Source organism: Microcaecilia unicolor, chromosome 3, assembly GCF_901765095.1.
Source record: "Microcaecilia unicolor chromosome 3, aMicUni1.1, whole genome shotgun sequence".
Classification (NCBI taxonomy): Eukaryota; Metazoa; Chordata; class Amphibia; order Gymnophiona; family Siphonopidae; genus Microcaecilia; species Microcaecilia unicolor.
Window position 1 is genome coordinate 123,332,832 of NC_044033.1, and position 25,201 is coordinate 123,358,032.

A 25,201-nucleotide genomic window follows, 5' to 3' on the forward strand; every position below is an offset into this window, starting at 1 on the left:
GAGGAACAAACTGAGCAGATTTTGCAATTCAGCCTGAGCGTCTTGCTTGCTGTATAGCAAACTGCTCCAGAGGGAAGAATCATTTTTGTACAGACTGAGAGAATAACCAATAAAGATTTACTTGGTGCGCCTGAGTCTCTCTTTTGCCAGCTGAGGAGCTTATCTCCAAGGATGAGGTGCTTTCCCCTCCAAAGGGGCAAAGAAAAGGAAAACATACTCCACTTACATTTTTGTAAATTAAGATGGATGGAATCTAAGTTGATCAAATAAAATGAAATATTGGCAGATGAGGAACTACTAAATTGTGCAACATCCATTGATCTCCATAGAAGATATCCTGTCTTCCATCTGAGTGAGCAGGAGCCCCTTTTCTACTTCATAGTGTTCAGGAAGACAATGAGAGCGGTCCTTCCAGTGCCGGCAGTTAGCTTGGTTGTGCTCAGAAACCAAGCATGTGGTGGGTGTCTACGATCTGGATATTTCTTCCATACTCCAGGTATGGCCTAAAGCAAGAGTGGGCAAACTTTATACACAGAGGGCTGCATGGATGTGAGTACTATCCCTGCAATATTACATAATGCTGGAACTGGAAACGCATAAAGCTCTATAGATCTTCTGTGATAAATAAGTAAATAATTAACTAAAAATGATGGAAACAAATTGCTAGAGTGGTTATGCTGAAAACATTTGTGAAATACAATATTTAACATGACCAAAACTCTGGTTAATTACATTTTCAGTGTATACTTCCCATGGTATCACAGGCCGCATAAACTTCAATGGCAGGGTGTAGATTGCACACTCTGGACTAAAGCCAGGCTCAGGATGAACCATGACCAAAAAAATTAAAACCTTAATATTATTACTGCTACTACTACTAAATTCAATTACAGTAAAGATAACATCAGAAAATAGAGGAATAGGGAGAGATTTGTTCTCACACCCAGCACAGTGAGAAAAAAAGGTTGTTCTGAACAGAGAGAGCTGTTCTGTCCCAGTGCTGTATGATGACATCATCCACTTGTGTACCTCATATCTTGCTTGTCAATGGAATAAAATATGTACATTTTTATACATCTGTTAATACTAACTAGAAAAGTTTATCATGTATCCTGTAACTGTATAACATGCAGATCAGGTTACCTTTTCTGTTCCTAAACCATGCTCATACATATATGCCAGATTGAACATGGCTTGAGCACTACGGTGTTGTTCACTTGCAAGCCGGTAATGACTTGCTGCTGTGGCATGATCTATCTTTGTTCCAATACCATAGAAGTGGTAATCTCCAATTTTAACTCTGGCAAATGCATTACCTAATGAAGATATTTTAAAAAACAGTGGTGATATTGTTCTTATAAGAATATGTCTGTATGTTCTACTACACAAATAATCATATGTTCCACTAGACAAAAATGACATTTTACATACTAAATTGCCTGGAAGAACTAGATGGAAGTCATTGATGGAATGCATAGTAGAATTGAGGAATAGGGAATAGTTGAAGAAACTAAATAGTTGGGCAGATCTAATCTAAAAGTTCTAAAAGTGAGTATTAGAAGCTTGAAGATAATTCACTGATCTAAGGGAAGCCCAATGGAATAATTGATTGTTACGAACAATTAGCATCTAATTAATTTATTCATTTACATGTGCAATTGACCTTATTCTATAAGTTGCACATGCAAATTTATGCACTAGTCAGAAATTTGGGCACACAGTTTACTAGAATTAGGGGGATAGGGAACAATTAAGTGGATGCCTCCATTTGGACACCCCCAGAGCCATGAGAACCTATTCTATAGTGGTATCTGGGTGCCTGGATTCTATTATAGAATATTAGCATGTGAATGTGAACCTTACAATATTCCATAAATGACATGAATAAGTGGGAGCAATGCCTATTGCCCATCCATGTGCATGTTCCCTTGCTGTACCACTTGTGTCCTTACAGAATTAGGCATCCCACTAACACTTACATGCACGAATGTACATTTATATGTGAAAGTGCTAGTATTCTGCAATTTTATGGTTGCAAGTGGTGCATAAATATAGGCAGAAGCAGAAAAAAAAAAAAGAACTGGTTCCCCAAGGAATAATGAGTAGGCAGAGTACATCATGGATGGCCAAGGAAAAAGGAAATAAGGAGACTTGATTCCTAGTGAAAATCCTTTATTCTATATCCAACAGAACAATTCAAAGGACTCAAAACGGACTATGTTTCAGCAATAATGCCTGCATCAGGAGTCCCTGCTCATGCCTGCTGTATTCTGCCTGTGTAAATGTAGGCATCCGGCTATAGAATTGCCCTTATATTGCAACATACATGAGAAAATGACTATAAAATTATCAAATCAGAAAAAATAAACAAGGGGTAGCTAATTATAAAAATATCCTCAGAAACAATGAAACGTAGTTTGCTAACAAAATGGCTAAACACAGGCTATGGGGGGGGGGGGGGGGGGGGGGGGGGGGGCTACAAAGAGGCATATTTTCAAAGCACTTTGGGAGGCTAAGTTCCATAGGTTTCAATGGAACTTTGGGAGGCTAAGTGCTTTGAAAATGAGCCTCAAAACCTCCAAATTTTAATAACCAAAGCCTCAAAGGTCAAAGGGCATTGGTCTGACCAAATTTGTCAGTTTTTCCAAAAGGAATTCCCAGATATTATCATTGCCCTCTATCATCAATCTCCAGAAAGAAGAGAGTAACCAAAAACTCCAAAAAAAGGAGAAAAAAGTTGTTCACCAAAAAAAAACAGAGAAAAATAACCAAAACTCACAGTCTGTTTTAGTCATCAAAAATACTACTCACTTTCTAAATCTTTTGTCTTCCCTTTCAGTTTCTAATGACCACATTTTTCTAGTCACGTTGGAAGTTCAATCGTTATATACCTCTATTCCACTACGCAAAGTTCATATAGTAGTGGAACAGGTGTTGAATGAACATCAAAGACTGCATACGGTTCCTATGGATTTTCTTGTCCAACTATTAGATTTGGCCTTGTTAAATAACCATTTCCTATTTGCTAATAAGATCTATTTCAATTACGAGTAGCAGTGATGGGTGCCTCATTTGCACCATCTATTGCAAATTTATTTATGCCCAATTTGGAAGAATAATGTATTTTTACTCTGAAGACTTTTCAAGCAGTCTGTCGCGTCTCTCGCGCTTGCCGCGCTCTCGAGGACCTTGGCATACCTTCAGGCTTCTTCCCCGGGAGCGCGGGGTTTGTGAGTCCTTTAGGCAAAATCACCTTCCAGGTAGAGAGGAGATAAGACTGGACCGGAACTCCGGACTGGAGTTCTACACGGAACACTCGGAACTGGAACGCACCGGACGGGTGCGCACTGGAGTGGGGCCCACTGGACTGGACACACTGGAGTGGCCCCACTGGACTGAAACATACGGGAGTGGAACCCGCTGGACTGGAACACACTGGAACGGAACCCGCGGAACTGGAACACCCTGGACCTAGGCTTCACCTACACTTGACTGCCTTCCCCCTCGGGTTGAGCCCTCAGGTTCTGGCAGCCGGTAGGACTTACAGGAACAGCAGGAATGAGGGTCCAGGGGTGCCCCCTGGCACCTAGGCGAAGGCAAGGCAGACAAGCCGGGTCTGTCCGGGTTCTGGCAGTCGGCAGGATTCAACACTGTCTCTGGAGGTGGCTAGCAGGACGGCTAGCTCAAGTCACTGTCTCCGCAGGAGGGCTAGCAGGACGGCTAGCCTAACACTAGGAACAAACACAGTCTTGGGATAGTGGCTAGCAAGGGCGGCTAGTCTAACACTAGGAACAAACACAGCCTTGGGATAATGGCTAGCAAGGGCGGCTAGTCTAACACTAGGAACAACCACAGTGAACTAGTAGAGCTATGCACAGGCTACAAGCCAGACGGTGCCTAAGCTGGCTAGTCTATCACTTGGAAACAAACACAGAGAACTAGCAGAGCTATGCACAGGCTACAAGCCACACGGTGCCTAAGCTGGCTAGTCTATCACTTGGAAACAAACACAGAGAACTAGCAGAGCTATGCACAGGCTACAAGCCACACGGTGCCTAAGCTGGCTAGTCTATCACTTGGAAACAAACACAGAGAACTAGCAGAGCTATGCACAGGCTACAAGCCACACGGTGCCTAAGCTGGCTAGTCTATCACTTGGAAACAAACACAGAGAACTAGCAGAGCTATGCACAGGCTACAAGCCACACGGTGCCTAAGCTGGCTAGTCTATCACTTGGAAACAAACACAGAGAACTAGCAGAGCTATGCACAGGCTACAAGCCACACGGTGCCTAAGCTGGCTAGTCTATCACTTGGAAACAAACACAGAGAACTAGCAGAGCTATGCACAGGCTACAAGCCACACGGTGCCTAAGCTGGCTAGTCTATCACTTGGAAACAAACACAGAGAACTAGCAGAGCTATGCACAGGCTACAAGCCACACGGTGCCTAAGCTGGCTAGTCTATCACTTGGAAACAAACACAGAGAACTAGCAGAGCTATGCACAGGCTACAAGCCACACGGTGCCTAAGCTGGCTAGTCTATCACTTGGAAACAAACACAGAGAACTAGCAGAGCTATGCACAGGCTACAAGCCACACGGTGCCTAAGCTGGCTAGTCTATCACTTGGAAACAAACACAGAGAACTAGCAGAGCTATGCACAGGCTACAAGCCACACGGTGCCTAAGCTGGCTAGTCTATCACTTGGAAACAAACACAGAGAACTAGCAGAGCTATGCACAGGCTACAAGCCACACGGTGCCTAAGCTGGCTAGTCTATCACTTGGAAACAAACACAGAGAACTAGCAAAGCTATGCACAGGCTACAAGCCACACGGTGCCTAAGCTGGCTAGTCTATCACTTGGAAACAAACACAGAGAACTAGCAGAGCTATGCACAGGCTACAAGCCAGACGGTGCCTAAGCTAACTAGTCATACACTGGAAACAAACACAGAGAACTAGTAGAGCTATGCACAGGCTACAAGCCTAAGCTAACTAGTCATACACTGGAAACAAACACAGAGAACTAGTAGAGCTATGCACAGGCAACAAGCCAGACGGTGCCTAAGCTAACTAGTCATACACTGGAAACAAACACAGAGAACTAGCAGAGCTCTGCACAGGCTTACAAGCCACACGGTGCCTAAGCTAGCTAGTATACACAAACATAGAAACTCACTCAGAGCAAACACTGAAACTGTGTACAGAGCACTCTATACAGCAGGACCTTTAAATGAGATGAGATGCAAAGGCCAGGACTGTAGTCTCCAAGTGATTAATAAAGCCCTCAACACCAGAGCTACAGCTGCAGCAATCACCTTGCAACCAAACAGAGGCTTGACACTCAGAGCAGGCATCCCATAGAAAGTAACAGCGGGAGCCATCTTGGATACTGGCAGAGACGAAGAGGCGGCAGCCATCTTGGAAGAGGCATAGCCCACACAGGTGAGGTTCAGTAGGGCAATCAGCACACAGAGCCAGAGAGAACCTAAGACAGACACAGACACAGAGACAAGCAGAAGCCAGCACAGACACTGACTCCCAGAAACAGGGTAAGTCTGAAGGTGGTCACGGCCACGGACGTGACACAGTCATTTGTTGACTGAGATATATTGATGATGTGTTTGTATATGGATTGGGCCTAAGAGTGAACTGTGGAGTTTTGTGGAAGAGTTAAATAGATGTTATGCAACTATTAAATTTGATCAAGCTGTATTACGTTTCTGGATGTTGAGGTCAAATTTGAGGAAGGTAGATTTCATATCAATGTGTACACTAAGTCAATGGATAGAAACACCCCATTGCAGTACAACAGCATGCATCCTTATCATCTGAAGAATAGTATATCTTTCTCTCAGCTCCTTAAATATTGCCAGATTTGTGACTCTACAGCGCAATTTGTGGATTCAGCTTAAGAATTAAAAAATAAGTTTGAACAACGGGGAGATCCCAAATCTGTAGTCAAGAAAGTAATTAGATGGGCATTATTTAATAATAGAGATCTCTTATTGCAACCTCGGTCAAATGTAGAAGAGGAAAAGAGGATGGCCATTTTGTCTTCTAAAATTTCTTCCTGTATTAAGCATCATTGGAGGATCATGTTTATGCTCAAAATAGAAATTTAGCTGACAGATTATGTAATTCTGATGTTTGGTCGATCAGTTCAGCACAACAGGGGGGCCACTAGAAATGTGGTAAGTGCTCTATTTGCTTGATTACTCAAAAATGTACCTTATTTTATTATAAGAACAACAACCAATGGGTTCAGCTTAAGAGTGAGACAACTTATGAATCTGTGGGAGTAATTTATACTATTCATTGTCCCTGTGGTTTACTATATGTGGGACAAAATTCCCGGATCTTTAAAACAAGAATCATTGAGCACTACCACTGTGTATCTACAAAAAAATTGGAAACCCCTCTTGTTCAACACAGTATTAAGACTAAACATGAATGTGTTGATTTGCACTGTTGGGTGACTGAACAGAAGAATAAGGGTGGGAGAGGTGGGGATCTAAAAAACATACTCAGACAGTGAGAGCAATACTGGATCTTTTCTCTTAACACTGTTGAACCTATGGGTTTGAATATGGCTGTGGAGTGGAAAGCTTTTATTGAATACTACACCTTTAAGAACTGGCTAGTCTGTGATTGGTTGTTTCTATGAGTGTTTGTTATAAAAGCTGGCAGCCACTTTGGATAATCTTTTAAATCTTGGTTCCACCTCCTGAAGCACCACGTTCCTGGAACAAGTGGCCCTTGTCGAGGTTTTGGACTTCTGGAATATGTTTATGCATCACAGCACTAAAGAGAGATCTCTTATGCCCTGGAGTAATAGTGGTTTTGACGATCCGGTATGGGGACAGGATGCCTTTTCAGTTAAGCTAAGTATTTATGGGACTGTATTTTGATATATTTTATGAATTACCAGTGGTATTTATTGGGACTAATGGGGACCTGATGTGGGAATGTTTGTTTTTGATGACTAAAATAGGCTGTGTGGGTTTTGGCTACTTTTCTCAGGTTCTTTGGTGAGCAACTTTTTTTCTCTGTTTTTGAGAGTGTTTTGGTTGCTCTCTTTTTGCTGGAATTTGATGATTTATTGAGGCCAATGATAATATCTGGGAATTCCTTTGGGGAAAACTGACACATTTGGTCTAAGGTTTGGCAATTAAAATTCAATGCGAAGAAATGCAAAGTGATGCACTTAGGAAGTAGAAATCCACGGGAGACGTATGTGTTAGGCGGGGAGAGTCTGATAGGTACGGGCGGAGAGAGGGATCTTGGGGTGATAGTATCTGAGGATTTGAAGGCGACGAAACAGTGTGACAAGGCGGTGGCCGTAGCTAGAAGGTTGTTAGGCTGTATAAAGAGAGGTGTGACCAGCAGAAGAAAGGGGGTGTTGATGCCCCTGTATAAGTCGTTGGTGAGGCCCCACCTGGAGTATTGTGTTCAGTTTTGGAGGCCGTATCTTGTTAAGGATGTAAAAAGAATTGAAGCGGTGCAAAGAAAAGCTAAGAGAATGGTATGGGATTTGCGTTACAAGACGTATGAGGAGAGACTTGCTGAACTAAACATGTATACTCTGGAGGACAGGAGAAACATGATATGAAACAGGATATGATACAGACGTTCAAATATTTGAAAGGTATTAATCCGCAAACGAACCTTTTCCGGAGATGGGAAGGTGGTAGAACGAGAGGACATGAAATGAGATTGAAGGGGGGCAGACTCAAGAAAAATGTCAGGAAGTATTTTTTCACGGAGAGAGTAGTGGATGCTTGGAATGCCCTCCCGCGGGAGGTGGTGGAAATGAAAACGGTAACGGAATTCAAACATGCGTGGGATAAGCATAAAGGAATCCTGTGCCGAAAGAATGGATCCTCAGGAGCTTAGTCAAGATCGGGAGGCGGGGCTGGTGGTTGGGAGGCGGGGATAGGGCTGGGCAGACTGATACGGTCTGTGCCAGAGCTGGTGGTGGGAGGCAGGGATTGTGCTGGGCAGACTTATACGGTCTGTGCCAGAGCCAGTGGTGGGAAGCGGGACTGGTGGTTGGGAGGCGGGGATAGTGCTGGACAGACTTGTACGGTCTGTGCCAGAGCCGGTGGTTGGGAGGCAGGGCTGGTGGTTGGGAGGTGAGGATAGTGCTGGGCAGACTTATACGGTCTGTGCCAGAGCCGGTGGTTGGGAGGTGGGGCTGGTGGTTGGGAGGCGGGGATAGTGCTGGGCAGACTTATACGGTCTGTGCCCTGAAGAGCACAGGTACAAATCAAATGCTTTTTGAGGATATTTACAAAATTATCCCCAGAGAGTCCAGTGAAGACAGTCCTGCTTTGCCTCCAGCTTTATGTCACCATAGCCTTAGCTTTCAGACCACTATAGATCTCAGCCAGATAGCTCACTTTATTCAAGACACTGGACTTGCTAGAAAATAGGTATTTGGGGCAATTTTCAAACTGTTTGCATGTGGACAAAGACTATGAAAATATATCCATACTTTTTACTTTGAAAATTGATGTGGGTACAAAGTATGCATGTTCAGTCGCACTTACTTAATCTGTGGGTAGATCTTTTGCTGGAGGAGTACACATGTACATTTTAAAATCTCATATTTGTGCATACTTTTCCTCCTGAGGCTTAAACATACTCCTGTCAATACCTCTTCAACACAGCTAAAAATATGTGTATACTTCAGCAGCACTAAACGACAGCAATTTATCTGATAAAGCACCTTATACCAATAAAACGTTTAAAAATGGTCCTCATTAAAAGTTCTGAACACTCAAATTCATATGATTAGTTTTTGTGTTTGCTGATAAAGTAAAATATGATACTGGATGATGCATCAGTTTTTTTTTTTCTAAAAGAGAACCCACATCATCATAAATAATTGAACCGGAGGAGCTTTATTGCACTGATAAAAATGTATTCTAGGAGTGTCTGTCGTCTTCAGCACATGAGTCTGGGCAAATCAAAACACACCAAACAGATTTCAGTGAGTAATGACACTGAAATTATGCATACTATTTCATCCCAGCATAAACATCACCACAAGAAATGCATCTTTTTAACATGCCTAAAAGTACACATGCTGTAAACTGCTTTTGGGGACACTTACTGAGCACAATTTGTTTGCACTGGACAGCTGCGACCTGTATTCTGTTCTGGATACGTATGTGGTTGATCTTTAGTTTTTAATATATTTTCTTTGGAATGATTAATACTGGTTGTTTTTCCTCTGTTCTGTTTGAATTATAATTCTTTTCTGTTTCATAGATTTAGTTTTAAACTGTAAACCATTCCGTTATAATTTTATGAATGGTGGTATATCAAATACATTTTAACCATAGCTATAAAAGCTGGTGTGTACTTTTAGTCAAGCAGAGATGTTTAAGAATGTGAAATTTTTACAAAGGAACAAAACAAGAGGAAATAAAAAAAATGTTGGGTCTAGACCTGTCTCCACCCCCCTCCTTTCCCACAAAAACAAAACATCCTCCTGGGTCTTCTACCCAGATCCCCATCCTCTTAGCTCATCTGGCAGGCCTTCTCAAGGCAGGAGTAATCCCCAGCTGAAACAAACGCTATTTTGGAATACGCTGGTTCCATTTACTCTATTTACAGACTGGGCTTGGAGTTAAAGAGCAGAGAGTTGGTGGAATTTAAGGACCCATTCAGCCTACAGCATGCTTGTTTATTATGTTCAACACATATCATAAACAAAGAAGTCAGTACTACGAAGGGCAGCGATAGCATGTAGTCATTAGTGGCATCAAGGCCTAAGCCAACAGTTAACCTGCTTTGGCTGCAGTGCTGTTGCTTTCTGTCCAAGGTAAAGCTCAATTATTTTGTTCCCTATCTTGATTAGTAAGGCTATCTGTGTCTTTGATTCCTGCTACCAGTGTAATGAGGCTGTAGCTGGGCTCTGACCATAAAACTATTGTATTTGGAAGGCATGGGGCTACTAATGCTAGGAGTGGCCTAGTGGTTAGGGTGGTGTACTTTGGTCCTGAGGAACTGAGTTCAATTCCCACTTCAGGCACAGGCAGCTAGCTCCTTGTGACTCTGGGCAAGTCACTTAACCCTCCATTGCCCCATGTAAGCCGCACTGAGCCTGCCATGAGTGGGAAAGCGTGGGGTACAAATGTAACAACAAAAAAAAAAAGCAGTAAGCAAGCAAATTCCAGAGCATTGTCACAGGACACAGCAGCTGATCCCAGTCTCCACCACATGACATGCTTGGCAGATTAAGGCAACTGAATTTAAGAAAGCGTTACACAACCACATGGGATCTCTTAGGGAGAGTAAATGCAAGAAGGCTGTTAAATTTCATTATTCCAATATGCCATGTAGGCATAGGCGCCCCGTATAAGAGGCTTGGGGAGGCTAAGCCTCCCCAGCCCAGCTGTGAGCTTCCCCGCCTGCCTCTTGCTCCAAATGTCCAGCAGCATTGCAGCAACTAAAACCCAGCCTACCAGCTCTTACTGCAGCGATCGGTGTGTGTGTGTCCCCTCACGATCTCCAGGCTCTGTAGTAGGCTTCAGATGCAGGCATCTGTAGTCGGTCGTCCGATCGAATCGATGGTGCTGCTAATTTGCCTTGATCGCTGTCAGTAGCGACTCTGCAGCGCAGCAGCGATTAAGGCAGGCTGCCTCGATCTTCCCAGTGATGCCTCCCGCCCTCTTCTGATGCAACTTCCTGTTCCGCGCGGGCGGGAGGCATCACTGGGAAGATTGAGGCAGCCTGCCTTAATCGCTGCAGTGTTGCTACCCTTCAGCGATCAAGCTTTTCTTTATTCTCGCGCAGGATGCTGGTGTGAAACAGCCAAGGGCAGGAAGCAGCCCTCCGCTCCTCCTCGTCTGAGAATAAGAAGGTAGATGGGGGGGGGGGGGGGGGGAGAGTGAGAATTGACAGAATGGAAGAAAGTGGGAGATATATTGGAGACCCAAGAGAGAGCAATACTGGAAGGCATTCAGGCCCCAGAGTAGGAGTGCAGGAGGAAGGAAAGACAGAGGAAGGTCAGGGAAACCGAAGAGATGCAGGGCATGGAGAAAGCATAGGGAAAGGGACACACAGGGGCAATGCTGGCACAATGAGGTAGGGTAGGGTGGGGAGGGACAAACAGGATGAAATGCAGGAAAGAGCAACACAGAGAGACACAGGGGGAAGATGCTGAATGTAATGGGAGGACAGAGACACTAAGAGGGCAGATGGGACAGGGACACACAGAATGGAGATGCTGGACGGGACCAGTAGGGACACAGATGGAAGATCAATGGTGGACAAGACAGAAGAAATGTCAGACAGGGGATACTGCAAAAACAGGAAAAACAGAAAATAGACACTGGACCAGCCTGACTACAAAAATAAAATGCGCAGACAACAAGGTAGAAAGAAGAATTTTATTCTGAATTTATTAATTGAAATATCAGCTTTTGGAAATGTGCATCTGTGATATTTTGCATGTAAGTTTCAATTTTTCTAGTATTGCTACATGCCGAGTCTGACTTCTTGTGGTAACTTTCCAGTTTTGCCTTCATATCTGTTGTGTCATGTGTTTTTCATGCGTGATCAAGATGCAGTATTCTGCTAGTGTGTAGTATTTGCCGGCATTTTGTTTTGTTTTTTTGTTTCACTAGGTTGTGTACTGGTGTTTTAGAGCCCGGTGTAATTACAGTTCTGCCTTTCCACGCATAAGGTTGTGCTCCTCCTGTCCTTGGAATTAGTGCTGTTATGGTTTGGTAAGGTTATGAGTGTGTTTTTGCATAGGTTTGTGTATAGTGTTTTGCAGTGGAGAGATTGTGTGTTGGCCTTACTGAGGTGGCACCAAAACATCAGAAAGGGTTTTAGAGCCTAAATCATGACACACTACCTCTTGAAGGATCTACATATGGTCGTTAATAAAAGGAGCTCATTGTGAACACTATCCACCCTAAAAGGGTGTTTTGTGGCTCTACATGAGAATTGTGGTATTATGATCCCTTGTTTCATATTGTTAACGGTCTGCATTTTCCGTATGGGTGGTATATTGGTGTATTAGGGTATGCCTAGTGTTATGGTACAGTAAGATTCTGAGTGTGTTTTTGCACAAATTTGTGCATAGTGTTTTACAGTTGAGCGATTGTGGTTAGTATATGCTTTGAGCAACCACTTTATTCTTTGACATATGATACATATCTAATATCTAAATTTAATAAAAGATATTAATTTGTGACTTTTATTTTTACTTATTTTTTTTTCTGTGTGTTGTCAATTGTGGATATAAGCTCCGCCCCTGGCTCCACCCATAACCCCGCCCCCTTTAGCCTCCCAAACAGTTGGGCCACCGACCGCCTATGCATGTAGGAAAGTGGACACTGTGGCCCGATGACTCCCTTTCCCATGTGACACCTGGGCAGCTCCTCTGTTGCCCCCTCCCCTAGACCCGGTGCTGAGTGCTTCTAGTGGATGAGTGGCAGCAGGATATGTAAGAAGTGTGATTCTATTGAGGATTCTTATCTTCGGAGTCCACAGCTTTGTTTCAAGCAAGCTACATGCTGGATTTTAGTTCAACCTCATATGAGTTAGGCTATATCCACAATGAGTTGAAAATTTTTTTTATGGTTTGGATATATGGGTTTGAGGTTTATTTATTTATGCTACACCGTGACACTTTAATGCCCTTTTAAGTGATTTATCAGATTTTAATTCAAAGCATCTGCTTACAAGAGTGATCCAGTGTACTAAAAAATCTCCTGTTGGTATTAAAGACCTCAGACATAAAGATCTAGCAAAATGTAATTTCTGGAAATTTACCAGGGCTGCACTTAGGGTAGAGCAAGCAGCATGATTGCCCAAGGGGCCGTGCAGCAAGGGCCACCACCTGTTATCCTGAACCTTTGCTGTTTATCTGTCTCGTCACTACTATTCGTATTAATGCTGCTGCTGCTTGTCTTCCAGCATTCCCCTCCCCTGACTTCCCTCCTTTTATTGAATATATTGTAATTTGTCTTAGGACTAGATCTTTATTCAACCTGGTCTGGTGCCAGGATAGAGAAACTAGTGGGTGAGAGGGTGCACAAACCAGAAGAGATAGTCCCTTCACCCCATCACAAACTGTTCTCTGCTGTTGACATGCTCACTTTAGATTAGCTCTTGCCTTGTCATTTTTGCTCCTGACCCTTCCAGGCCCTGCTGCTGCCTACATAAAAAAAGAATGAATGAGATTACAAGGAGGCTCCTTACCGCTGGGATCAGGGATCAACAGGGAGAGGCCACATTACTCTCACATGGATTGATGGGGAGGGGAGGGGAAGGGTAGGGGGTTCCATTGACATTCTAACCCAGTGTACTACCTGTACCAGAGCTGGTCTTCAACTTCTCCCCCTTTCTCTTTCCTACTTATGTGCTACAATAAGTAGTCTACATAGAAATTTGAAATACCAGATTTGTATGGCTAACTTGATACCTTTATTTGCATGAATAACCATCCTGAAACATATATCAGAGAGCATCTAATAGTTGTGAACAGTTATGCACAAATTATGCTTATCTTGATAGTGTTACCTTGAGCTGCAGCTCGATTCCATAGAAGAAATGCCAATGGATACACTGCATCTTTCCTGAGAATATTAGAACTTTCTAGAAAATAGATATAAAATTTGCAGGCTTAGGAAATAGCATTGTGACTTCCAAAAGAATATTTAGTATTTAAAAGCATCTGAAATGATCTTACGAGATTCCATAATGTATGCCGCATTGCTTTGAGCTGTTTCGTATCCCATTTCTGCTAACAACATATACTGAACAAGAGATAAATCTATTTTGCCATCTTTGTACGCAAAGTATGCTGTCAAGAATTTCTCAGACCAACTTCCCAGTTCACAAACAGTTTTGTAAAGCTGCACAGAGGAGATAGAAATAAGACTAAAACCAATCTATAGAAACATTACATGTAAATCAAAATTTAAAGAAGCACCTACAAGTTCATAATGAATTCACAAATCCTCAGTAAGGGGGTAATTCTATAAAGCATTTTCTGCATGGAAAGAGTGTGCTACATGTGAAAAAATGACTATTATAAAATTACATGGGTGTGTATTGGCCTAGAAGTATATGTGCTAACAACAATGTGGGGGTATAAGTGGGGCCTCCTTTTAGGTGCCTTAATGCCACATGACGACAGCCTATTTTATAATGGCATTTGGGCATACAGATCTCATTACAGAATACTAATGTAACCCGGTATTGGCACGCCTTGTATTTAGGCACCTGTAGTTACACTAGCCATACACCTTGTATAACTGCAAGCGCTGAAATGCGGCATGGACATGTGTAAGTTACTATAGTCTATTAAGTTGTGTGTGTAAGTGGCAGCCTTACCCATGGCTCTCCCATGCTCCACCCATGTGAACGCCCACCTTGCATTTCTTACACACACCCTTACAGAATAGAGCTTAGGTCAGAGGTTCCCAAACTTCCTTGGGTCATGGCCCCTTTAGTGTCTAGTAATTTTTTCATAGCGTCCCTAGGCCACACATTTCCACTTAGCAGTTCTCGCCCACTGATGCCGCAGTGTTGAGTTCTACCTTTGCTGGTAGAGATGCCCAAGCTCTGTGAGCTAAAGAAATCCACTGCCCAAGGGAAGTTGGTGATGTACTTTAGCCACCGATGCCAGCACTCCTGCACATGCTCAGTTCATGTACTGAGCGTGCGCAGAAGTGGTGGCTGAAGCACACAGCTGACTTCCTCTGCTCAGGCAGCATGGATGGGGAGCTCAGGCAGCAGATCTCTTCAGCTGGGGGGGCTTGGGCATCCCTGCCAGCCATTTCGGAGGTGGCCTTAAAATATCCTGCAGTTCCCTTGTGAGTTAGCTGCAGCACCCCAGGAATTTTAGGAAACTGTTTGAGAATGGATGGCTTAGGTGTTTTGCTGCCACTTACACACAAAAGTGTCAATATTCTGTACACTTACGCATTCAAGTGACAGGTAAATGTGGATGCCCTTTTATAGAATTGCCCTTCCCACGCCCTTTTTCCAGACCACATGTAGTGTGAGCAAAGCAGATGTAGAGCTGCAATGTACAAACATACTTTAAAAGATGTGTGTACACATTTACATACATTTAATTCAGTTTTAGAGCAGGCAAAAATTTGCATGAAATAATTTCTGCACTGTTACAGATTATTCCAGGAGCCTGTTTTATAAAAGGCACATATTGCCTTTATCAAATAGAAGCAATTTTTAAAAAACTTTATAGCTGCCCAGTTATAAAATTAGCCCTCAGCTAGTTGTAAAGTTACCATGACCATGATATAATAATCTGGCACAAGCTGACAGTAGTATTAGTTTCAAAAGATAACCAAGCATTAACATGGACTATTCAGTATCATTCATCTCTTTAGATAGCTCTCGTAAATTAATATTAGTATGATCATAGACTTTTTAGGGGATTTTATCTTTTTTCCCTCCTCAGAGAAACCATAGTTATGAGTTGAAAATGTGTTCCATTGTTTGAAGATGAACTTTTTTATGATTTTATTAACAGTTGTGAACATACAAATGCCTTTATACATATATATGAATAAACAGAAAGCATGTATATACAAATACAGAGGGCAAGTTTCAAAGCCTTTTCCTCAAGTATTGTTTGCACATGGAAAAAGGGCTATTCAAAATTGCTTTTCCTTTTTGTGGGTAAATGTGCCCATGCTGTTTGGCAGAGTGGGTACTGTTACCTGTGGTCAGAAGGGGTGAGTCTGAGGTGGGTCTAGGATGGGGGAAGTGAAGAATCAGCCAATAATGAGCAGCGATTTCATTTTGGATTACCTTCACCCCTATAATTATTTGAGTTTAATCACATTATTTCTAGTTCTACAGCCAAAAGCTTGTTCTCCTTGCAGTTTCTTGTTGCCTATAAAAGGATGCAAAATAATGTTTTTATGTCCCATAGCACTGCTTCCAACACCACCTTATTTATATATGGGAGAGGTTATATTAATAGAGACAAAGAGCCAGATGCACAAAGGTCCCGTTAAGGATCCGTCTGCGTTTCCAAATCGGTAAAAATTAACCGATTTGGAAACACAGAGGGATTCACAAAGAAAATCACATGCAGATGAGCTGCTCGTTGCTTTTGTGACCCAGCTCATTTGCATGCAATATGGGGGATGCAAGTCGGTGAGCTGAGCATGCGCAGAACAGTCAATCGCTATGTGTGGCTGCTCTGCACATGCTACAGACAACTCTCATACACGCAGCTTGTAGCAGTAGATTTAACCTTTTCTTTTTTTTGCAAGCACAAAAGCGATTTTTTTTGAATGGGCATACCTGTATTGCAACTCCCTGCTTCCCGCTGCTGGGAAAAAGTGGGAAAAACCTCTCTGCTGCTCTCTGCTCTTCTGTGAGGAATCAGCAACATCAGGTTTGGTTCTACCCCCAGCTGTTCCTGCTGCTTCCTTCTATTGGCTGGCTAACATCCCAGAACGCCCATCTCCCTGAAGATGGACTCTTATTGACTGGCTGCTGTCCCAACTCCTCCTCCCTGCAGGGCTTCCCTGATAACATAACTTTAGAGCTATGAACTGATTGGATCCGAACTTCCTGGTGTCACCCTCCAGTAGTGAGTGGGTGAGACATCCCAGGCTGATACTGTCCAATCGGTTTAGCCCCTCTCTGTGGAGGGGCACACCAGGAAGTTCGGATCCAATCAGTTCACAGCTCTAAAGTGATGTCATCAGGGAAGCCCTGCAGGGAGGAGGAGTTGGGACAGCAGCCAGCCAATCAGGGGTGTAGCCATGGGCGGGCCTGGATGGGCCCAGGCCCAGTCACTTTCCCTCCAGGCCCGCCCAGCCAACATCCCGGGTGTCAGCAGATGGGGCGGTGCTCCGCTGGCGCCGCAGTCCCCACCAGCCTACCAGCTCCCCCGATGGACACGACCCTCTTCTTCCCCTGCCACCCGGCACCTGACCTAACCCAGCCTTAAAAAAAAAAAAGTCCGTGAAGTGCCTGGCGTCTGCTCTGCTGCTGTAAAGCAAGCAAATCGCCTCCCTCATCGTGTTCGCGTCGGCCCTTCCTTCACTGTGTCCCGCCCTCGCGGAAATAGGAAGTTACACCAGAGGGCGGGACACAGTGAAGGAAGGGCCGACGCGAACGCGATGAGGGAGGTGATTTGCTTGCTTTACAGCAGCAGTGCCGAGCAGAGCAGAGCAGACGCCAGGAGCTTCACGGACTTTTTTTTTAAGGCTGGGTCAGGTGCCAGGTGGCAGGGGAAGAAGAGGGTCGTCTGTCCGTCGGAGGGTCTGGTAGGCAGGTGGGGACTGGGTCGGGGAGGGGGGCTCAGATGGGAGAAGGGGGCAGGAGGGAGAATGGGTCTGGGGCTGAAAAGGGGGGGGGGCCTAATGCATGTGAAGGGAACAGGGAGAAATGGCTGGGGCTGAAGCTCCAGACTGGTGGGAGAAAAGGGGCTGGGGCTGAAACTGGGGACTGATGGGATAGTGGGGCTGAAACTGGGGGCTTAAAAGGAGGGGCATGTGGGAGATGTGGGCTGTGGCTGGAACTAGGGGCAGGTGGGATATGGGGCTGGAACTGAGGGCTGAAAAGAAGGGGCAGCGAGAGGGAGGGCAGACCCTGGATGGATGGGAGAGGGAGGGCAAATGGTGGATTGAAGGGGCAGAGAGAAAGGGCAGACAGTGGATGGAAGGGACGGCAGAGAGGGCAGACACTGGATGGCAGAGAGAGAGAGAGCGAAGATGCTGGATGGAAGGAAGACGGTGAAAAGAAGATGAGGAAAGCAGAAACCAGAGACTACGAACTGTAAATAAAATATATTTTTTTATTTTTTTGCTTTAGGATAAAGTAGTATTGTATTTGTCAGGCATTTACCTGTTTTATGAATACAGCTTAACCAGGCATTGCATTTCTTACAAGCAAAGTTTGAAGGATATGTACCATACAAATATAACAAAAATAAATTGACATGTTTGCCTTATAGTAGTCATATTTGGTCAAGTTTAAGATATGGGATAAAATCACTATATTTAAAAATGTCGGTGTTCCATGAACCAGGTATATGGTTTGTGTTAATGCAAGAGAGCTGTTGCACAGACTGTTTACTTACAAATCCATCATCAAGTGCACTCTAATGCATTATTAGAGTATCCCAAGAAACACTACTCACACCTAGTGCCCACTCATATTAGCGCTGGGCCCACCCAAAATGTCAGGTCTGGCTACGCTACTGTAATAAGAGTCCATCTTCAGGGAGATGGGCGTTCTAGGATGTCAGCCAGCCAATAGAAGGAAGCAGCAGGAACAGCTGGGGGTGGTACCAAGCCCGTTTCCCACAGACGCTGTTTCTTTGATGGACCCTTGTCTTCCTTGCATTTTTGGTAAGTCACCATTACTATTATGCTTTACATTTCGGTATCCCCCTCCCCCATTTCTTGCCAGTAAAATGTAATTTGAAAAAGAAACATATGGCAAAGAAGCTGCGTGCAAACTGGTATACTTTTTTTTTGTGCTCCATCTTCCCTGCCTTGTTTCTCTCCTTCTCCTACTTGCGATAATGAAGAACTGATAGGTCCAGACCTCCCGTTAAAATTTTCACGGTAAAGGTAGGGAATGCTTTTGTGTATGGGGTCAGAAACGGTAGTGCATCACATCGTATTCACATTATAATAGTAATTAACTCACTATAATAACTTTGCATTCCGTTTTCGTTAGCTACTACCGTGACAGGAAAATGGCTCGGAGAACCCTTTTGTGCATGTCCCGGTTTACTACTTGTGCACTAAACTGGCTAGAACTAGTTTAAAAAACACGTTGCTGGCTCATTAAGTTTAGTGCACCTGGCCCAAAGAAAGCTCTCTGTGTCCCTGTGCTAATAAAAAAACTGAAAAAAACACTGACAGCAGAATAAGATAAAGTGCAGGAGGCCAAGAGGAGTAAAGGAAATAAAATGATGGGGGAAGGGAGTGACATGGAGAGGATGCAACATAAATGAAAAATAAAATGAAAGAAAAGACAACAGGAAAATAAGAGAAGGAAAAGTGAGTGACTGTGAAGACACAGTAGGGTCCTTTTACTAAGCTGCAGTAAAAAGTGGTCTGCGGTAGTATAGGTGTATGTATTGGGAATGCGCCGGGTCAGTTTTTAACGCATCTACAAAAAAGGGATTTTTTTTTAATGGGACGGGAAAAGGGTATGAGGTAAAACTAAAACCGGCACGCAGCCAAAACCGGTCCAAGTCTTTAATACCGCCCATTGATCTAGTGGTAAGGGCTCATGCACTACATGCTCGGTGCCCAGTTGACGCGTGTCAACTGCCAATTACTGCTGAAAACAATGCACATGGGAGGAAATAAAATAAATAAATATACGAACAGTGGATCCAAAAGAAGTCCTCTCACAAATGATGTTTCCCAAACAAGGTCTTGATTTAAATAAAGACCTTGTTTGGGAAACCTCATTTGTGAGAGGACTTCTTTTGGATCCACTGTTCGTATATTTGTCTTCCTTTTCTCCTGTGGAGAGATCACCTTCTGTAGGTGTTGGCTTCAAGGAAATAAATACATCATCCAGGCGTTATGGGCCCAAGTTAAACCTAAAACTACCACCAGGGGGAGCAGTAGCCTGGCGGTAGTCTCATTTAGGTGTATGCTGCACATGCGTAGCACCTAACACACCTTTGTAAAAGGGCCCCAGTGTGTTGTAAGCCTGTAAAATGGATATTTTTCTGCATTAATTATGTCCTGAAGTGTATTTCTCCATTTGGCCAGCAGGTGGTGCTTATTTGCAGTAAAGCTGTTCTCTCTTTAGTTTAACACAAACAGGAAGCAAGAAGCAGTATATGTTTGAAATGCTTGTCCTGGGCTCTGATTGGCCCAGGAGCTCATTTTCATTTGGAGAGTATTGGCTTTTGTTCCAGTCTTAGCCAGGAAGAAATGCTAATGCCTATTTTTTACAATATGCACATAGGAATTCTCAGCAGCTGAGAATAGGTGGAGGTTGATATTCAGCCGGTAGTGGTAAGTGGTTTTTTATTGCGTCCACTGGCATTATTCCCAGATATTCAATGCCAGGCCATGTCTGGGCACTAAAATTGAAGACTGGGTTAATGTGACTAGGTACCTCTCCTGTGGTTAAGTGCAGTTAATACTGACTTTTATGCAGTCCAATTTGACTACTAAACTTAGGAAGTTTAGTGTTCAGTATTGGCACTTAACTGCATAAGTGCCAATTTCATCCACAGACCTCTCACAAAATAACCAGCTTTGAGTTTAGTGGTCAGTAGTGATATTCAGTGGCACTAACCAGTTAAGTGCCACTGAATTTCAGCAGATAGCTCCACACAAGCAATTTAACCGACCAGGAGCCATTTTTGGCTAGTTAAATTGCTTTGAATATCAACACAGTAGAGTATATGTCACAAAGTTACTCCTGCCTCAGCAGCCTCTGCATCCCACAACCCTCATGGGGGGAATCATTGAATTAAATAAAGGATCCCACTGGACGCCTGTCTATTGGGGGAAGGGGGAATCTCTGATTCATGATGTCTAGTGTGCCTCCTGCCCTAATATGGGGTACAAGGCCGGTCTTAGGGCGAGGCGACTGCATAGTGCCTCACGCTCAAGGGGGCCCCGCGCAGCGCGCCTGAAGTCGCCCCGCCCTGACCGTCCAAGCTCCAGTCCCCCCGCCCTCTGAATTTTAAAAGTTACCTTGTCGTCGACGTCGGGTTACAGCGGCCGGCAGGTAGCAGCAGCAGCAGTGAAAAGCGTGCGAGCTGCTGGGCGGCGCTTCGGGAGACTTCCTTTCCCTCAAGGGAAAGGAAGTCTCCCAAAGCACAGCCCAGCAGCTCGCACGCTTTTCACTGCTGCTGCTACCTGCCGGCCGCTGTAACCTGACGTCGATGACGAGGTAACTTTTAAAATTCAGAGGGAGGGATGGGGAGAGGAGGGAGTGAAGAAGAAAATGATCTTAAAAATTTTTGATGATAATAATGCCATAGCTGCAACTTGTTAGAATAATGCTTTATCAGATTGGATGTTTGGTTCTCTGTAAAAGTGCTGTTGAAGTGTATTTTCATCAATAAAAAATTATTTCCGGTAAAATTCAGAGGGAGGGGGGCCTTGGAGCTGGTGGGTGGGAGGGAGAGAGAGACAGGCCTTGGAGCGGGGAGGGAGAGAGAGAAAGAGAGAGAGGCCGGCCGGCCTTGGAGCTGGGTGGGAGGGAGGCCTTGGAGCTGAGTGGGAGGGGGGCCTTGGAGCTGGTGGGAGGGAGGGAGGGAGGGAGGGAGAGAGACAGAGACCAGCCTTGGAGCTGGGTGGGAGGCCTGGAGGCCTTGGAGCTGGGAGGCCTGGAGGGAGCTGGGGAGCCTAGCCCTGGAGCTAGGGAGCCCTGGGGATGGCCCGGGAGCTCGGAGGGAGGGGTGGCTGCCCTGTAGCTCAGAGGGAGGGGTGGCCGGCCCTGCAGCTAGGGTGGGGACGTGGCTAGGATGGGGCCCCATCAGATTGGTCTGCATAGGGCCCCGCACTTGCTAAGACCGGCCCTGATGGGGTATAAAAGTCTGCAGTAACACCCCCCTCCCCCATGAAGCCTTGTCTCTTAAAATAATCTGAGGTCAGCCCCCCCCCCCTTAACACTTTTTTTCCCCAGGTGGAGGCACCAGGTACCAATCATTACAGGGTCTGATGGAGCCTGCCTGAGGAAGACTTCAGCCAGGTCAGCCCCGGACTCAGGGTAGCTCACAAAAGGGCGTTACAAAAATAACAAATTCACGCTCATGATCCAAATCCTCTCTTCCATTCTCTTCGATTATGCCCCTCTATGACTGTTAAGTATATTCTATGTTTTCTCAGCTTTGATTTGTTTTTCATATATGGCATTTAGCACTGAAAATTGTAGTGCATTTTACAAAGCACATATCAATTACTTATTATAATTTGTTTACTGCCTTTTTGATGAAATTTGTCCAAGGTGGTTTACCAGGCAGGCATCTCTCTAGGAGAATCTTGAAAAATGATATTGTTAAACAGAAAAACTTTATGATTATTTAAATACTATTGCAAGCAATTTACATTATTTACCTCTACTGCAGTTTGGCATGATCTGAATACTGCAGTTCCAGTTGCATACATATTAGCCAAATTATAGAGTCCAAGAGGATGTCCACTTTGTGATGCCAAGAGAAAATAGCGGAAGGCAGTTTTATAATCTTTCTTTACTCCAAACCCAACTGTAGGTCAAAACGTTATCTTACTTTTAGTGAAAAACTAACTTTCAAAAGAATAATGATTTTTAACTTAGAAAATGAGAACATTACTGTGCTTACAATAGTACATGATTCCAAGATGAAACTGTGCACTTGCCAAACCTTTCTCTGCTGCTTTCTGGAAATATATAAAAGCATGGCCATAATTCTGAAAGACAGACATTATATCATGCACCAATCAGTTTTGTATTGTGATCATTCTGAACAAGTAATCAATATGTCAAAAGGAAACATACAGCTGAGTTAAATAGGAAGATTCAGATATGGTAATAAAAAACATACTATGCCCTTTTGGATACACTATTCACCTTTTTTGTCAATGATTATTTTTTATACTGTGTGGAATTGACTACTGTGTTTATGCCGCAGTTTGATGAGACTTTTCCCCCTTATTGTATCTTATATAGACACTTTTTCGCTGCAGGTGTGATTTTTGAGATGAATAATGTTAGCAAGCGGTAGAACTGATCTGTGTGGATTATTACTGACTAAAGTTAGGACAACCCGTTTGTTGTTCTAACTTTATCCGGGCACTTACCCTTATAGCGGGCAGAATATCTCTGCTAATTGAGTAAATTCCAGCGCCACCCCAACTACAACTTTGCACTACCCCGGCACTATGCGGTTAAGTGCCAATGAAAATCCAGAGATGGCCCATTCACTACAATGTAACCAGGCAGGAGCCTCTCCTGCCTGGTTAAATTGTTCTGAATATTTATACTTAAAACTTAAAAGTAGGGTTGCTTTAAGATCCAGAATAACCTATTTGAACTATTCCAGATGTGGCAGAGCCTGGCCTTTTCTGTAGCCATCCCCAGTCTCTCACACATAGTTATATACATCATAAGTAGATATCAGCAGAAAGGACCATGTGGCCCTTCAGTTTGCCTAGTTACTCTGGTCTAATTTTTCTCCTACCTTCACTCTCTGCACTAAGGATACCTTTCTGCTTTCAGCTTGATTACTTGCAGGAAATTCTCTCCTTCTCTTTGTTGGCATTATCTGGGGAATATGGTCAAATTATCCTGTGGTCCATGTGAAATAACCTGTCACTTCTTCCAGTTATATCCAAGAACTTTACCAAAGCCTTACAACTATTCCATGCTGGTTGATTTTGCCACCCCTTCCTGAAATCTTGAGCAGCTACACCACTGCTCAGTTAAATTAGGCACTGTTCACCCCTGTTTAAATCCTCTAATTTGCAGTAGATGGGTACACATTTTATTCTTTACAAACCAACATTCTTCTGGAAAGAAATTACACATAAGGGCTAAAAAGAAAAATATGTCTGTCTATCTCTGCCTGAGGCAAAATAACTCTCTGAAAACTTAATGGAATGGGACCAAATTCAAGGTGAAGGGAAAACCAGGGAAAGACAAATCAAGTTTAAAAAATGAGCCAGAGGGGAAGTCACGTGATGTGCTAGAGGGAGCAGGACGCGAGGAGAGCTCTCTCTGAGGAATCTGGCCCCTTTGCAACTTTATACTAACCCTGCAAAAGCGGAATAGCGGACCAAAACACCAGGGGGTAGCCCAAAGCGGTATGGACAAATTTGTGGACTCCACTTCTAAAGGAATGGCGAGTAGAACGAGCAAACGCGAGAAAGAAAAGACTCGGGTGGACGACGTACCGGCGGAAACAAAATGGCCGCCGGGTGGAAGCGCGGGATTCAACAAAGAACAACTCGCACAGCTGACAGCAGTAGTGGAAGCCGCCATAGAACCGAGGCTGGAAAAACTCTCGACGCAAATTGCAAACTTTACCGCTTCGCAGGCAGAGCTTACCCGGAGAACCGGAGAACTTGAACAACGCATCTCAAATTTGGAAGACGCCACCGCGACAACACCGGCGGCAGTAAATAAGCTTAAAGAGTCGGTAGTCTCGCTCACTGCAAAAATAGATGAGCTCGAAAATAGGTCCAGACGGTCCAATCTACGGCTGATAGGCGTGCCGGAGTCAGTGGGAGACAGAACTCTTATCACGGAGCTGGAGGCCTGGCTAAAAAACGAGTTTGCCCTTTCTGATCATGCGGGGGCCCTGAGCCTAGAGAGAGCACACAGACTGGGACGCGCTCGAGAAGATCGCCAGACACCGAGGCCAGTGATAATCAAAGTTCATAATTATGTCCACAAAACAGAAATACTAAACGGATACCGTTTGAAACGGGAGGCCACAAAGCTTAAAGGTAATCCGGTACGAATATACCAGGACTATTCTGCTGCTTTGCAAGAGAGACGGAAGGTATTTACCCCGCTGTGTAGCAGATTACATACCTTGCAAATACCCTTCATGTTAATATACCCAGCCGTGTTAAAAATTAAACAGAATGGAGTCTGGAGATCGTTTGATTCAGAACAAGCGGCTAAAGACTTTGTGAGTAGCATTGAAAGTAACGGAGCCAGTGACAACACCGGCTGAATAGAAGAATTGGCGCAGCATGAATGACCACTGGTTTGGGACAAGAGCCGAAGTTCAGGTCCAGGAACATCTATGAGGAACAGTTTGCAGGGTAATAATCTCTTGGATATGGGGGTCAGAGAACCTCAACATTAAGGTGACTTTCACACTGTTGTTGTTGTTGTTGTTCGGGAGGGAGAGGGGGGAAAGGGGGAGGGAGGGGGACCTGGGTGGGGGGAGAGAAGGAAGGGGCAAGCAAAAGGGGGGGAGGGGATTTAAATTAGAAGAGAGAGTGGACGGAGTGAATGGAGAAAGCGAGATTTATGAGAGGTGGCAGTGGTCCCCAGTAGGGACGCAATATAGATCTCCCTGGGAGAGGGGCTGGGCTCCTGGGGAGCCAGACATTGATATTCTAAAGGCACTTATGAGAAGGAAGAGATATTAATCGTAATAAACTAAGGATTGTATCTTGGAACGTCTCTGGTATTACATCACCAGTGAAAAGGTACAAGATCCTCACACAACTTAAGAGGCAGGGAACACATATAG

The 25,201-nt window shown here is 44.2% G+C and overlaps 1 protein-coding gene across 1 annotated transcript in view; it reads right to left on the bottom strand.

Annotated features, from left to right (window-relative positions):
- Nucleotides 1-25,201, bottom strand: part of SEL1L2 (SEL1L2 adaptor subunit of ERAD E3 ligase) — a 111,584-nt gene that overhangs the window by 27,074 nt on the left and 59,309 nt on the right. Inside the window, exons 9-13 of the mRNA XM_030196347.1 lie at nucleotides 22,316-22,403; nucleotides 22,071-22,219; nucleotides 13,721-13,886; nucleotides 13,552-13,626; nucleotides 1,144-1,316 (exon numbers count right to left, since the gene is read on the bottom strand). Of these exons, the coding sequence (XP_030052207.1) occupies nucleotides 1,144-1,316; nucleotides 13,552-13,626; nucleotides 13,721-13,886; nucleotides 22,071-22,219; nucleotides 22,316-22,403 (651 nt within the window). The remainder of the gene's footprint in view (nucleotides 1-1,143; nucleotides 1,317-13,551; nucleotides 13,627-13,720; nucleotides 13,887-22,070; nucleotides 22,220-22,315; nucleotides 22,404-25,201) is intronic.